The 16385-nt window shown below is 36.7% G+C and overlaps 1 protein-coding gene across 1 annotated transcript; it reads right to left on the minus strand.

The window, feature by feature from the left end:
* Positions 1-342: 342 nt before the first annotated feature.
* LOC138904321 (uncharacterized) lies at positions 343-1866 on the minus strand. The gene has a single exon (XM_070192821.1). The coding sequence runs from the start codon at positions 1864-1866 to the stop codon at positions 343-345; it is 1524 nt and encodes a 507-aa protein (XP_070048922.1).
* Between the last annotated feature and the right edge of the window lie 14519 nt (positions 1867-16385).

Here is a 16385-nt window from a genome sequence, read left to right on the forward strand (position 1 = left end):
ATCTCTTTAATCCTCATTCTGATGACACCCTTTTCTTGAAGCAAACGTCCAATCTGCTGGGCCCGAGCCTCCAACACTTGTGCATCTGCGTTGTTTTGGTCTTGTAACTGCTGCATGCTTTCTTGTAATTGATAAATCAATGCGTAGCAATGCTCTCTTTCTGCCTTGAAATCCTTTGTTTTCTTGACCATTTCATTCTCAAGGGCAACCATCCTTTTCTGTAAAACTGCTGCTTCTTTGTCATATTTCTGCTTCAACTGGTGGACTAATCTAGCTTGTTCCTCCACACCTTTGGCCAACTTTGCTTGAGCATTTAACAAGTCTCTTTCGGCCTTTGTCAAGTCAAAACCGTTGCACTTTCCGCCTCAGGTTGGTTATAATTTTCTCATCTCTCTCACTTCTTGCTGGTGCCTCGGCGGCTATTTTCATTCTCTGGATTTGGGCTCGAAGGGATTCATTTTCCTTGGCCAACCTCTTCTTTTCCCCTTCATCTTCAGCTGCCTGCAAACTACTATCAAATTTGATTTTTTCGATTTGTTCTTCTAGCTTGCTTATGGTGGTCCGGTACTCCCTTTCTTTGGCTAACCAAGCCCACTGCTCTTGCGATGCGTCAACAAATTCTTGGATATGAGGTCTTTTAGTTGGTCGTTCGGGTTCACCACTCGTCGCGACTCTCTTTCCATACCAGGCAATATAACTAGGTAAGACCTCACCTTTAGACAAATCACGTACTCGGGTGTTTGCCCCCAAATACTGGCATTCGCTCCAAATTTGGCGAACCGCTTCTTCGGGAAATTGGGCATCAGGACGGATTTCGACCACATAAGTGCTAAGATCTTCATCTCTAGGAATTGTCTGGCATCTTCCAAGCTGTCTCAAAACCCGGTACGGAGCATAGGGTTGGATGCTTCGGAGACCCATTAGCAAGAAGTAGGGACCAGTGGCGGGCATATAAACAATCTCATCAACGGGAAGCCAACCCAATGTCCATTCTACCTGATCTGCGGTCGTAGATTGAAGGCGGGTAATCCAATCTTTGACCCCTTTCGGCATCTCGAATCCTGTTACTCGTGCACTAAACTCTTCAATGCAGTTTTTTCCCGTAGACCCATAGTTCATGTATCGAGGACGATGACAGAGGTGTTCGATCATCCACATTTGCAACAACAGGTTGCATCCCTCGAAAAAACTGGCTCCGGCCTTACAGAACGTGAGGGCTCGGAATATATCTGATACGATCATGGGTGCGAGAGTACTCTTGGCCTGAGTAGTCAAAACGTGGACAACCCCGGCTATCCGCAAATCAATGTGCCCGTCCTCCCTTAGAAACACCAAAAGTCCTAAAAATGCCACCATGAAGGCAAAACATCTATGGGTCTCCCATTTTGATCGGTTTTCTTTACCGCAGAGTCCATTTTCAGGGTCTTCGAATCCCCCTAGATGCCCGTATCGCTGATATAGAAAATGAAAAGTGGAAATTCCCCGTGCTAGACTTCCCGTCTTGATTTGTCTGCTTATCTTTAGTAAGTCCAGAAACTTGTGGGGAGTAACAGTCCTTGGAGATACCAGGTACTTGTGTCTCAGTCCTTCCGTGCTCCCAGTATAACCCGCCATTTCTTCCAAAGTGGGCGTAAGCTCAAAATCTGAGAAGTGTAAAACATTATGAGCGGGGTCCCAGAATGCCACTAATGCCTCTATCAGGTCCCTTCTAGGATGAATTTTCAATAGTCCTGTGAGCGCCCCTAGGTATTGGTTGACCATGTCTCTTCCTTGTTTTCCCAAATCCTCCCACCACATGTGGAGTGCCAGTGGAATCTGATCCATAACCTTCACAGGTAAGTTCTGAACGGTGCTCATTCTGCACATTTTAAATTAGGGTGACCAGATTAAAATTTTGTACAAAACTGACCATGAAAAGATAATTTTGCAAAACACAACCGAAAACAAATCACGGCCACTTTTGCAAATACGACCTTTCAACACTTTGTAGGAGAAGATTTTAGGGTTGTGTTTGCTAAGTGGTCAAAAAAGAAAGAGAAAGACTTATAAAAAGAAAGAAAATATTTTTTGGATTTTAATTTCATTTATTTTCTTTTTCTAATGAAAGACTCCTACAAATAAAATATTATTTTTTAATCTTTTATTTGTTTGAGATTTTTTCTAAAAAAGAAAAAGACTCCTAAAAGAAGGAATTAAAGGAAATATTTTTGGATTTTTTAAAATGGGGTCTCAAAGAAAGGCTTTCTAAACAAGGAAATAAATGAAAATATTTTTAGATTTTTCTTGAAAATTGGGGGCCGGAACCGATGAGGTTTGCCTACGTATCTCACATCCGGTGAAAATCAGACCCGCGTAGTTCGGTGAGTTTTGACTCGTGAAAAAAATAGGACTTGTATTTTCAAAGACTCATCCTTTTCTTTTCTCTCTTTTTTTTTTTAAATTCGGCAGAGTTTCAAGATATTTTGAACATCGGTATTTTCCGGATGTTTCTCTATCCTACCTCACTTCTTGATTTTGCTTGATTTTCTTTCCCTATTCTAAAATTCGGTCAACATACAAGCCGAAACCGATAAATGCACAAGTAGCATGTAGAAATGTATCATAATGGTCTTTTAAATTGGGTACACCTGTCCTAGACAGACCCAACCCCTGTGTTGAGTCTCCAAAGTCAAATGCACGTGATGCAAACAAACGTACCTACTAGGGATCCGGCATGAGGCTATGTTATTCTAGGTTTAAAACCCTGGGTGTATGGTACTAGACCTGGCTTACCCGAGCGGACAACTCGAGCCGGGGGGGGCAATGTACCGGTAACCAAAAGGCCATACGGCTTTGTAACTGATCCGATCCTCGTTCTAAATTAGGATATGACACTAACAGAAAAGAAGTCACGCCAGCGTGCACTTCCCAGAAGATTTAGAAGACTCAGAGAGGAGAATGGTTTCGTGACAGTTTATATACAGTCCAAACAATATCAAAGCTGTAAAAATAAGCATTTAGCACATTAGGCTCAAACACGTAAAAAAAATCAGATAATAAGTAAAAGCCAAGTATAACAGTCATCTAAGCTCGAATTCTGAACCCTGAACCAGAGATTCTGGGTTCGGTTCCCCAGCAGAGTCGCCAGAGCTGTCACACCTCCTTTTTCCCGAAGGGATGGGGGAGAGGGATTTTTTCCAATTAATGTGACAATATTCGAAATGGGATTATTTATTTGATCAGAGTCGCCACTTGGAATAAGTTATGGTGTCCCAAGTCACCGGTTTATTTTAAATCCCAAATCAAGGAAATTTGACTCTATTTATGGTCTGCGAACACAGAAGACCGGGTAAGAAATTCTGTTAATCCGGGAGAAGGTGTGAGGCACTTCCGAGTTCCGTGGTTTTAGCACGGTCGCTCAACTATTAATAATTGGCCTAATTATCTGATTTAATACATGTTTTAAAATCTATTGTGTTTTTTAGCTTTCTGACCGCTTTTAATATTTATGAAATTATTTGAAACAAGTCACGATGTCGTACACTTGTCGTTTTGGTACAGATTGCAAACCGCGCCACGTGAAACGCACCCGTAATTTACAACATGTTTATTTTTTATTATTAGAAGTTATGGTCGAGTCACGTGAAACGCACACTCGAATTTGAAATTATGCATCATGACTATGCCACGGGAACCGTACCCATAATCACGATGATTTATTTATGAATCGCACCTAAAGCAAGCTACAATGTTCAAAATGCCTCATTTTTCTTAACAATTAAATTCATTTGTTAGACTGAGCCCAATCCTAAAGCATATAGACAGTTTAATCATTAATGGACTCTAATGGGCGTGTCCTTTCCCCATTCCCCCACAAACATTCAAAATTAACTCATTCAAATTATTCAAATTATTTACTCACAAAGATAAGATAGCAGTCAACACATAAAAGAAAAGAGAGAAAATAATAGCTCGACAGAACAAACACGACAATAAAATCAGGACAAAATTGGTGAATCACAGTGTGATAAGAGCTTAAAACCCGTCCAGACCCCTTCTTTTCTTTGGGTTATCATGCTATCTAACCTCTCATTTTCTTTTATTCCCTTTTATCTTCATAACTGTTAATTTCTCAAGTTCACTTGCAGACTCCAATTAGTATCATGCAGCCTCTCATTAGTCTTACAGAAATACACAAACAATTGAATTCAAATCAAAACACGTCAGAATGGACCATTCACAACACCAATACTGCTTTCGACTTCCATTATTTGAACCAACCAAAATTCTCAAACACAAATAACATCAATGTTATATCCAAACTGTCATCAGAAACATGTCAAATATATCAACTCGAGAAGAAAATTCATTAGCGGTTCATGAGAACGTAATCCGTGCAATTAACCATTTAACAGTGACTCTTATAAAGAATTTGAAGCAAGATACCACAATTCCAACTCAATTAAACTCGAAATTACCCAAATTTGCAACAGAAAATGATGAGATAATTTGAACAAATCGAGTTGAACGCAGCAGAAGATCAACAATATGATTTCAATGAATTCCCAGGGAACTAGATATTCGACTCGCACCTGAACTCTTCAACTGATATCAATTACTTGCACTTAATCTCAATAAGAGCAAACAGATGACACCAAGCATCTTTATGATGAGAACAGATTCAATTGAAAATCGACAACAAAATCAAATTTAGTCCTCATGCTCAAAACTGTTAAGTTCAACACTGGACAACCAAGGTAGACTCATGAACATCACATGAATCGAATTCTAACATTTTGATTAAAAAAAATGGACTATCAGACACTCGGCAAGAGAGTCAGAAAATATTTTTTTAAAATACAAAACTCCATGATTGAAAACATTAGATTTTTCTGAGCTATAATCAGTAATCACGAAATCTGACCAACTCGTTACAGAACAAAACAGGATGGAATAAGAATGACACTCAGAATATATGGAAATCTAAATTCGACCTCAAACATTCAAATCAAAATAGTTCCATCTAAATGAGCTCTTAAACATATACTGAACTAATCAAACCCCGACTCTTATCACACTTTGATCAACACCAAAACAAAAGCAAGGGAAAGAGAATGGACCTTAAAGAGGATTTCAATTAAAGCTTCTGTTCGGATGGAATACAAGCAAGGAAATTGTACAATGGACTCGACCAGCAGTGAATGAAGTCGTGACATGCAAGTCAGGAACCACGAGCCGACCTCGAACGACAGTTTCAACTCAACGGCAAACCTCAATCAAACTCCATAAGAACCTCACAAACGGTCGACGGACCTCAGCTAAACTCCATTTTTTTGATAAAACAAATCAGAAGTTGATATATATATATATATATATATATATATATATATATATGTTTTTTGTTTTTGAAAATCCAAAAAAAAATAAAAAAATAAAAGAGAACTCTCCAATTTTTATATGCGAACCAACTGAATATGAGAAGGAAGAACCTTCAAAAATCCGAAAAAAAACCTAGCCCTTTTTTTTCCTCCTCCTTCTTTCTATCCGAAAACTTGGATTATATACCCACTCTAGAAGCTTCTCCTTTCCCTCCAAGTCACGCCCAAAATCCCTCTCCCCTTCCGAAAATCCAGGAAAATTTCCACATCGAACAAAACCCGGACAAATGGAAGGCGTGGATGTGATTTCACTCGCATCCAACTGCTCCCATTTATCCGAGATTCATCCAAAGAAATCAAAACGTGCGAGGGAGGTGAAGATGAGAATATTCTGTCAGAAGTCGTTATGCCATGTGGAGAAAGAGACGATGAGGAGGGGACCATGGGCACGTGATTCCGGTGAGGTTGGATGGTGATGCGGCGGCGGTGGGGGTGAGAGTGTGCGGGTGGTTAAGCTTTTAGGTTTAGGGTTTGAGGTAGGTTAAGATTTTATGTGGTTAAGAGAATTGATGTGGGGCGTTAGATGAGAAATGATGGGTGGCTGAGATTAAAAATAAAATGGGCGGGTCAAGGGTTAAAACGGGTTTGGACTGGTTTAAGCGAGGGAGCCGATTTGGGCTCCTTCTTGCCTGAAACTGGGCCTCTAAGTTGGGCTAATTGCTGCAAATTGGGACAACTTTATCTTATTATAAAGATGTATAGCTAACACATGTATTAAATATAAAGATGAAACTATTTTTGGTATTTTTCAAATATTGTAATTGAAGTAAAATAAATTAAGACTCAAAGAACCACTACACAAATATATAAAATATGCAAGAAAAATTAATATAGCTTAAAGACGTGACGGGTAAAAAATTACGTGCTTACAGTAATAACAAAATTTTAAGATTATTTATTTACTTATAATATTAACTATTAAGTAAATCTATTCATGTCCTTATTCGTAATTTGATACTTAAAAGCACTTTCTGAAAAGTTTGGCCAAACATAAATTATTGCTCAAAAATATTTTTCAGAGTGATTAGCCAAACACAAACTGCTTCTCTCCAAAAGTACTTTTTTTAAAAGCACTTTTAAGAAAAACACTTATCAAAATAAGGTGATTTCTCCGACTTGACTAAACGGGCTATCATTCTTGATTACCTGCCAAAACACTCAATTCTCATTATTCAAAGGCTGTGTCATCCGGCTTTTCTTTTGCCGGTTATGCTTATTTACTGGTCAGTTTTGGGCTAAATATACAAATTGACTTGAACTACAGAATAAATGAATTTAGTCGGGTTGTGCACAAACTTGATCTATTATTAATCTATCTCATGTCCAACCCATTTAAAACTTGGACGAGTTAAGGTTAATTTTGTCACCCCAAATTAGATGTTATTGAAGTTTCTACTGATCTGCTTATCTAAAATCTGAAGTAGTTTTGGTTTTGATAGGGGAGAGGAAAATATAGATTTAGGGGAAAGATTGAAAATGAATTTTGAATAGAGAGTTCTAAGAATTATGAAAAGGGTGAGTGAGATGACTATACGGGTGATTGTTAAATCGGAGCGGCCATTGTTTTTGGTTAGGTTGTAGCCGGAGGTGGGAGGGGATCACTTGAAATTTTAGGATTTATTTTTCAAATATAAAATGAAAAAGTGAAAAAAGGACTCTCACGCACTCAAAACTAATTTTAAGACACACAATTTGCCACATCAGACACTTGTGTTTAAGAGACAAACTTTTATCGAGTTAAAGACACACGGAGAAGATAACCGAAGAGTAGAGATGGAGCATGATGATCCCATTGTATAAGAACAAGAGTGACATCCAAAATTGCAACAATTATCGGGGTATCAAGTTACTAAGTCATACCATGAAGGTTTGGGAGAGGGTGATGGAGCTGAGGGTGAGGAAGATTGTGTCTATTTCTTAGAACCAATTCGGATTTATGTCGGGACGTTCAACCATGGAAGTCATTCACCTTGTTAGGATTTACGCATGGTGTTCATCGACTTAGATAAGGCTTACGATAAAGTTTTGGGAGAGCTTCTGTGGAGATATTTGGAGACTAGAGGTATTCTTGTTACATACATTAAGGCTATTAAGGACATGTATGATAGAACTAAGACTCGAGTGAGGACAGTGGGAGGGGACTCAGAACCTTCCCAGTTATGATGGGGTTACACCAGGGGTCAGCTCTCAGCCCATTTCTATTTTTCCTAGTGATCGACGTATTGACGCGCCACATTCAAGGGGGAGAGGGTGTCGTGGTGCATGTTATTTGCAGATGACATTGTACTGATTGACGAGATGCGCAGTGCTGTTAACAAAAGGTTAGAGGTTTGGAGGCAGGCCCTGAAGTCTAAAGGTTTCAAGTAGAGAAGGAATAAAATAGAATACTTAGTGTACAAGTTCAATGATACAACTCAGGTAGTGGACGATGTTGTGAGGCTGGATTCATAAATCATCCCTATGAGAGAGGGTTTTAAGTATCTTGGGTCAGTTATCAAGAGAATGGGGAGATCGACGAGGATGTCACACATCATTATTGGAGAGGGATTGATAAAATTGAGGATTACATCCGGTGTCTTATGTGATAAGAATGTACTACCAAGACGTAAAGGGAAGTTCTATAGAGCGGTAGGCAGACCGACTATGTTGTATAAGGCAGAGTGTTGACCAGTCAAGAATTTTTATATTTAGAAAATGAAGGTGACTATAATGAGGATGTTGATATGGATGTGCGGGTATACCAGATTAGACAGAATTAGAAATAAAGTTATCCGGGACAAGGTGGGCGTGGCCTCTGTGGAGGACAAGATGCAGGAAGCGAGACTAAGATGGCTCGGACATGTGAAGAGAAGAGGCACAAATGCACCAACGAGGAGGTGTGAGAGGTTGGCCCTGGACGGCCAACGAAGAGGTAGAGACAGGCCGAAGAAGTATTAGGAAGAGGTGATTAGGTGTGATATGGCGTTGCTCTAACTTACTAAGGATATGACCATGGATAAAAAGGAGTGGAGGTTGAGAATTAGGATAGAGAGTTAGGTAGCCGAGCTTTGTCTTTGTTTGTTATAGTAGCTTTAGTACATCACTTAATGTCTTTCGTGTATTTTTATATTTTTAGACTTCTGTTATTACTTGTTGTTGTCTTCGTTTCGATTTTCTAATTGCACTTCCTAGTGTTAGTTTGTGTTTTCGCTTGGTTTTCTGATTGGTTTGCTTGTCATTGTCATTGTCATTGCCCCTTCCCTTTATCTTTTCTGAGTCGAGGGTCTACCAGAAACAACCTTTCTACCTTTTAAAGGTAGGGATAAGGTCTGTGTACTCACTACCCTCCTCATACCCCACTTGTGAGAATATACTAGAATTGTTATTGTTGTAATCACTAAATTTAAATGTCTAACTTACACATACAATGTTAGCCTTACATTGGCCTACCTTTTTTTTTTTTTTTTTTTGGTTTGTTGTTTTCACTTTTCCAAACTTTTCTTGTGACAATCCTTTTCTAGTAAAAATTCTTAAGGAAAATGAAATTCATGTTCTCTTTGGTTAAGGTGATCTCTTAATTTTTTGAATATTGATTGGTTGATTTCTTCTTCTACTGATTTGTGTTAGCATCACTCTATTTTAAAATTTTTGTATATCAATTTTCTTTTGAATCTGCCGATCAAATTTTTTTTGTTTGGGAAAATACATAAATTCCCCCTTAAATTTGTTCCGAAAATTCGATTGCACACTTTAATTTTACGATCATTTATTTACCCCCTTATTCTTATTTGAAGTGAAATAAATATCACCCTAAGACTGCAGTACCAGTCTCATATCGTGAGGTGATTTACACACACGCCACGTCATTGCCACATCAACACCACGTTAGAGCCATATCAGAAATTACCTAAATTTTGATTTTTTAAAATTCTTTTTTATTTCTTTTTGTTTATTCACATATTTTCTTTTCCCTACTTATATTTTTATACACTGATTAATCCCTAATTAATCATTAAAATTTCTCATAATTAAATCTTTTTCATCACCCGATCAGAAATCACCCCATCGCTCTATCTCACTAGAAACACATCTCCTGCCTCCCCTACCACTGGTTTTATGCTATTTACCACCAAATCCATCACCAAACATAACCACCACCATTTCCATCTTCTTCACAATTCCTCTTCATATCACAACATCTTGGTCCATTGATGGTCCAAAAAAATTCATTTGGACTTTACGTTTCCTTTTTATTTTCAAAACTAAGAAAAATTTATTATCGTATCAGGTAAATTTCACAAATGGTTATATAGCTATGACTTTTTTTCACTAAAGTCATATAACTTTGTTTTCTCACACAAAAATCATATAACTATGACTTTTTTTCACCAAAGTCATATAACTATGTTTTCTCACACAAAAATCATAAAAATTTTACTAACTCACACAAAAATCATAGTGATTGAAAAATATAATTTTTTAGTAGTATTTTTTTATTTTCTTATTTTCAGTCTAATAAATAATAATCCAATTAAAATAGGGATGTGCCAACCCGACCTGACCCACCCGACCCAATACTCATATATAAAAATTAAAATAATACTAAAAGTGAATAGTAAATCCTTCAAAATATGATACTTCTATCTTTTATTTTTTTTTTCAAGATTTTTTTTCAAATCGATAGCATTTTTATTTCAAGTGCTCTCTAATTATACTTTTTTTTTCTTTTCAGAATCTTATGCATTCCGAACTAAATTTCTTATGGGGGAAGAATTCACTTTTAATATTATTTTAACTTACATATATGAGTATTGGGTCAGGCTAGGTTGGGTCATTCCTATTTTTGTGTGAGTTAGTGAAAGTTTTATGATTTTTGTGTAAGAAAACAAAGTTATATGACTTTGATAAAAAAAAGTCATAGTTATATGATTTTTGTGTGAGAAAATAAAATTATATAATTTTGATGAAAAAAGTTATAGTTATATGACTATTTGTGAAATTTACCATTGTCATATCCTTAATATGTTGGAATTGAATGAAAACAAGAAAAGAAAAGAAGATGAGGAGTAAAAAGCGAGAAAGGAAAAAATTTAAAAAACAAAAAAAAGAAGAAGAAGAGGAAGGAGGAGGATATGGGGAAGACACATCTCCTCCCTCTGCTCCCAAATCTTTGACGAATACTCCTCTATTTGACTCACTTTTTCATTGATAGTACGGACAGGAGTCTGATTTACCCATCTACTATCATAAATAAGTCTTATTTACCCTTAGTTTAATTTTTTTATCAAAAATATCCCTACAGTTATACATTAGGTTCATATTTACTCCTTACACGTTAAAACGGGTTACATTTTCCCTTCGTTATACTTTAGGATCATAATTATCCCCCGCTCTTCAAAAAAGGTTACATTTTTCATTCGTTATACTTTCTTGACATATTTATCTTTACAATTATACTTTAGGATCATATTTACCTCTCATTCGTTAGATCACCATATACCTTTGTTTTCCTACATGGTGCCTATGTGGATTTTTTTTCTTCCAATTTAAATATGGTCACCTATTTAAGATAATTTAACCCGCTCACCCAGTTTAATTAAGACAAACTAACTAAAATAAATGGAAATCATAATTCCCAATCCCCCCCATTCGTCCATCTCTCTTCTCCGGGTCAGTTCCATATTTTTCGGAGAGCGAGAAAATTTTGGACAGTGAGTGAACGAAACTATAGTGTTATCTCTAATTAATTTATTTAATTATTTCAACTTTGTCTATGTTAATTTGTTTCCCTTTAATACTTAGGAGTTAGGAGATATGAATCACTCAATGATGTTTTAAAGTGTTTGTAGAGATACAACTCTGTAAAGTCTAAACTCAGTCAATTGACCATGATTGATCCACGAAAAGCAATTTCCTGATATGACATTTATGAAGAATGTGCGAAATACAATAGTTGTCACGATCCAAAATCATACCTGTCGTGATGGCGCCTATCTTAATACTAGGCAAGCCGACAACCTTCATAAACCATAATTTTTTTTAAATGCGGAAAATATAATAATTAATTTAAGGGACAACCCCACACATACTGATATAAATACACTCCCAAAACTTGGTGTCATTGAGTACATGAGCATCTATACATTAAAAGTCTGGAAAACCCGGTCTATAATAATCCGAGACCAAATACAATAAACAAAAGGGTAGGGAAGGAAAGACAAGGTCTGCGAAACATAGCAACTACATCTGAATCTCCGAAAAATCAACTGTGTAAAATAATCAACACCCACTGTGTCCGAGATCACCTGGATCTGCACACGAAGTGCAGGGTATAGTATGAGAACAATCAACTCAGTAAGTAATAATAAATAAGGAACTGAAAGTAGTGACAAATTTCTCAGCTAAATCCAAATACAGTACTTTCCAATATAAAAGGGTAGGCATGATTTCAAGTTCAACATTTAATATTTCACAGAAATTTCATATCAAATTTGATTGACACAGAAAATAATATTTTTCCGAATTTCTAAAATAGTGATATATGACAGCTGAAATGCAGCAAATAATGCAATCAATGCATCCTCTCAGAGTAACAATTACCCAGTCCTCCCATTTACTCCAACCTCACATATAAGGTTGTACTGATTGATAGGTCATAAACCATATAAGTGACTGTGAGGTTGGAGTGAATGTAAAGCATAAGTTGAGCAGTAAATGGGAGAACTGGGTTATAATACTCAAAATAACGGACCGAGTATGACATGTTATATGGTTTATGACCTATAAAATGAAAGGTCTATGTGTCAAGTTTCTAATGCTTCAAACCGTTCGTCATTTGGAGATTTCTACAAGAAGTTATGACCTTTTAACTAAAGGGTGACAGAACAACTATGTGGTCTTGCGTAACCTACGCACCATAGCAGCGTAGCCTACGCACCATAGCAGCGTAGCCTACGCACCATAGCAGCGCAGCATACACACCATTATGTAGGCAAAATCAGCATGGAAGTGAGGGGGAGGGGGTTTAAGTTGCATAGCTAATCTGCGTAGGCTACGCAGCTAGCCTACACAACTCATTTTCTATAAAATAGGGGAGGTTCGGGGAGAGAGAAAAAGATAACATTTTTGGCTAAGTTTTGGGTTCTAGAGAGAAGGTGGAGCATCCTCAACCCAAATACACATCAAAGGTGAATTTTATGATATTTTTTATAATGGATTAACACTAGTTAATGGTAGTATTAACATCTATATGGATTGAAATTCATAGGGGTTTCTCTAATCTTCAAGAGTCATTCAAAAAGGGTTCAAGTTATGGTTTGAGCTACAAGAGGTAAATTCTCCACCCTACACTTAAATACAACTATGGATTAAGTATTTGGAATATATTTTGAAGTAGAAAGTACCAATTGGTTGAAGAATTATGCTAGTCCTTGAAATGAGAATTGTGAGTTAAGGTTCTTGAATATAGAAGAAGATGAATAGTGAATTTTTGAATTATATAACCTAGATTGGGGCTTAAAGGCCAAGGATGAAATCTATTAAGGATAAAAGGGATATGTATGGGTGAATTGGGCTTGTTGAAGACTTACAATCAACTTGTTAACCTTTAATGGATATCGGCACATATATTTGAAAATGTTTTGATGTCTTGGAATGTCTAATGTAGATATTGGCATGTTGGCGACGTTTGCGAGTTCTAAATGAATTGGAGCGTCGTATTATTATTTGAAGCTTGGACTTGAGGTAAGTAACAATTTTAAATTTGGTTCTGAAGGTATGAAACCTCCGATCATGTGTTATGTGATTGGTTTTGAGGTGACGCATATGCTAGGTGACGGGCGTGTGGGCGTGCACCGTAGGAATTGTGACTTGGTCAAATTCCATGGAACTGTGTAGTTAAATTATCTGTTGATATACGTACATTCTCTACGTGCTAGGGAAAATTGAGCTGAGACTCGTATAAAAATATCATGCTTAGACATATGCTGTTAATATTGATACCCACTGGGGTAATTTCTGTGGTTGAATTATATGTTCAAATTATAATTTCACACTCAGTCATATTTATTCATTTCATATCATATCTCAGTCTCTGTTGCTATTTATTAAAACATCATATTATCAATTTTGGGCTGATTATCATGATTTCTGAGAGCCCGAGAGACTGGAGAGGTTGATGACTAAGTGAGGCCGAAGGCCTAATTATGAGGATATTTATGGATCGGGCTGCACGCCGCAACATATTTTATTGATTTATGCCATGATTGGCTTAATATAACGCTTGGGCTGAATGAGCCCCTCCGAAGTCTGTACACACCCTAAGCGAGCGCAGGTACCTACTGAGTGCGAGTGCCGAGTGCTGAGTGACTGTGAGAAATGAGTGACTGTGAGGAAAGAGTGACTGTGAGGTTGGAGTAAATGGGAGGACTGAGTGATTGCTTCTCTGAGAGGATGCATTGATTGCATTATTTGCTGCATTTCAGCTGTCATATATTACTATTTTGGAAATTCGGAATAATATTATTTTCCGTGTCAGTCAAATTTGATATGAATTTTCTGTGAAATATTAAATGTTGAACTTGAAAGCATGCCCACCCTTTTATATTGGAAAGTACTGTATTTGGACTTAACTGAGAAACTCGTCACTACTTTCAATTCCTTATTTATTATTATTACTTGCTGAATTGGTTGTACTCATACTATACCCTGTACTTCGTGTGCAGATCCAAGTAATCCCGGACACAGTGCGTGTTGATTATTTCACACAGTTGATTTTTCGAAGATTCAGAGATAGCTGCTATATTTCGCAGACCTTGTCTCTCCTTCCCTACCCTTTTGTTTATTGTATTTGGTCTCGGATTATTATTGTCACGACCCAAAATCCCACCACAGGCGTCGTGATGGCACCTAGTCTCTAAGACTAGGTAAGCCGATTTCAACTACCTTTTGAAGCCATTTTTTTTGAATTAAATAAATAATCAAAACTGACAGCGGAACAAATATGAATATACATCCTTCCGAGACTGGTAGTACTGAGTCACGAACTCTAACTGAATACATAGAATGATCACGAGAACCGAATATATAATACTGTTTGATTACATGTTAACAGTACAATGAAATGAAAAGACTCCAAGGGACTGCGACGACCAAGCAACTCTACCTTGAATCCTTACGATCCCGCTTTAACTCTACTCAAGCCTGTTATCTTCAATACCTGGCACTGCAGAAAATGTGCAGAAGTGTAGAGTGGGCACACCACAACGGTGCCCAGTAAGTATCAAGACTAACCTCAATGGATTAGAGACGAGGTACAGTCAAGACACCCACTAGTCTAATAACCTGTGCAATATGATATACAAAATAATAGGAAACAAATAATAATAAAGGCAGGATAAAACAACCAGTAATATGCACAACATACAACAAGAATACCATTAATATCACTCAATAATTAATAAACACAATTACACCCAATTAAATCAAGCCCTTCAAATAAATGTCGTTCACATAGTTCTTCCAGATAACTCTCTTTCAAATATAATTTTCTCAAATAATTATTTTTCAAATAAAATTCTTTCAATAAATCTTTTCATACACAATTTCCTCAAATAAATATCTTTCAAAATACAATTCTTTTATATAATACATTCTAAGTAAAAATCCTTTCAAATAATTATTTTGAATATAATTCTTTCAATTAAAAAGTTACCATGTGACACCTCATTTCAAAATCATCAAAATACGGGTCTCAGCCCATTTTTATATTTTTCGTAAATATGGGTCTCAGCCCATTTTCATATTTCCACGGCACCTCATGCCCATAATTAAATCATCATATTTTTCCGATACCTCGTGCCCTCATTTCATATCTCAACTGTACGGACAACTCACGTGCCAAATATCATTATCATTTCATCACAGCACCTCGTGCCCACATTTCATATACCAACTGCACGGGCAATTTACGTGCCAAATATCCTCATTATTTACTCACGGCACCTCGTGCCCACATTTTAATTTATAATTCGCATGGCAATAGACACAGGCTCTCAATTTCAACATAAATAAGATTTTTATCAATTTGCCAACAATAAGACAAATTGCACAAGGTATAAAAATAAACACAAGAAAATCACAACATCACATGAAAATCATCAACACCACAACCCCATATCATCGCATGTCGTCCCTGACAATAGCCACCCTTATCGCTCCTATTGCCACCCTTATCACTCCTATAGCCACCCTTATCGCTCCGCCCAGACAATATCAATAGCCACAATTATCGCTCCTATTACCACCCTTATCGCTCCTATAGCCACCCTTATTGCTCCGCCCAGATAATATTCCAACAAATACAACAACAATGAAATGCCACCCTTATACCCACATAATATCAACGGTGAAATGCCACCCTTATCTCCCCAAAATAATAACTCACACAACACAACAATTTACATGGAAAATTAATACGGCAACATAATAAAATCAATTCATATCACAATTTGCCCAATGGCCACAACCAAATTCCAAAGATATAACAAAATCAATTAATTTCACAACAAATAGCCCAAAAGCTCCACACAATATGTACAATACCCAAAAGCAATCAATAGAGATCGAAATTACTCAACATAAAGTAAAGTCTTCAATAAATTCAAATTTTCAATAATTATATAAACACCTCTTCTTAAGCTCATTTAATTAATTATTTACATAGGAAAAATCCATAATGAAATTCAATTCCAATAATTATCAAACCAACAAATTCACGGAATTACATAAATAATCAAGTAACAATCACATCAAATTGTCATATAACAACAGATTCAACAACAACAAGAATTTAGGCACGACAAATAAATGATTAAATATATACCAACAATTACCCAATTTACCACACAATATGCTCAAGATTTTAAACTCAATAAAATTTACACATATAAGCCGAGTACGTATTCGTCACCTCGCGTACACGGCTTTTTA

The sequence above is a fragment of the Nicotiana tomentosiformis genome, chromosome 2 (genome assembly GCF_000390325.3).
Source record: "Nicotiana tomentosiformis chromosome 2, ASM39032v3, whole genome shotgun sequence".
Lineage (NCBI taxonomy): Eukaryota > Viridiplantae > Streptophyta > Magnoliopsida > Solanales > Solanaceae > Nicotiana > Nicotiana tomentosiformis.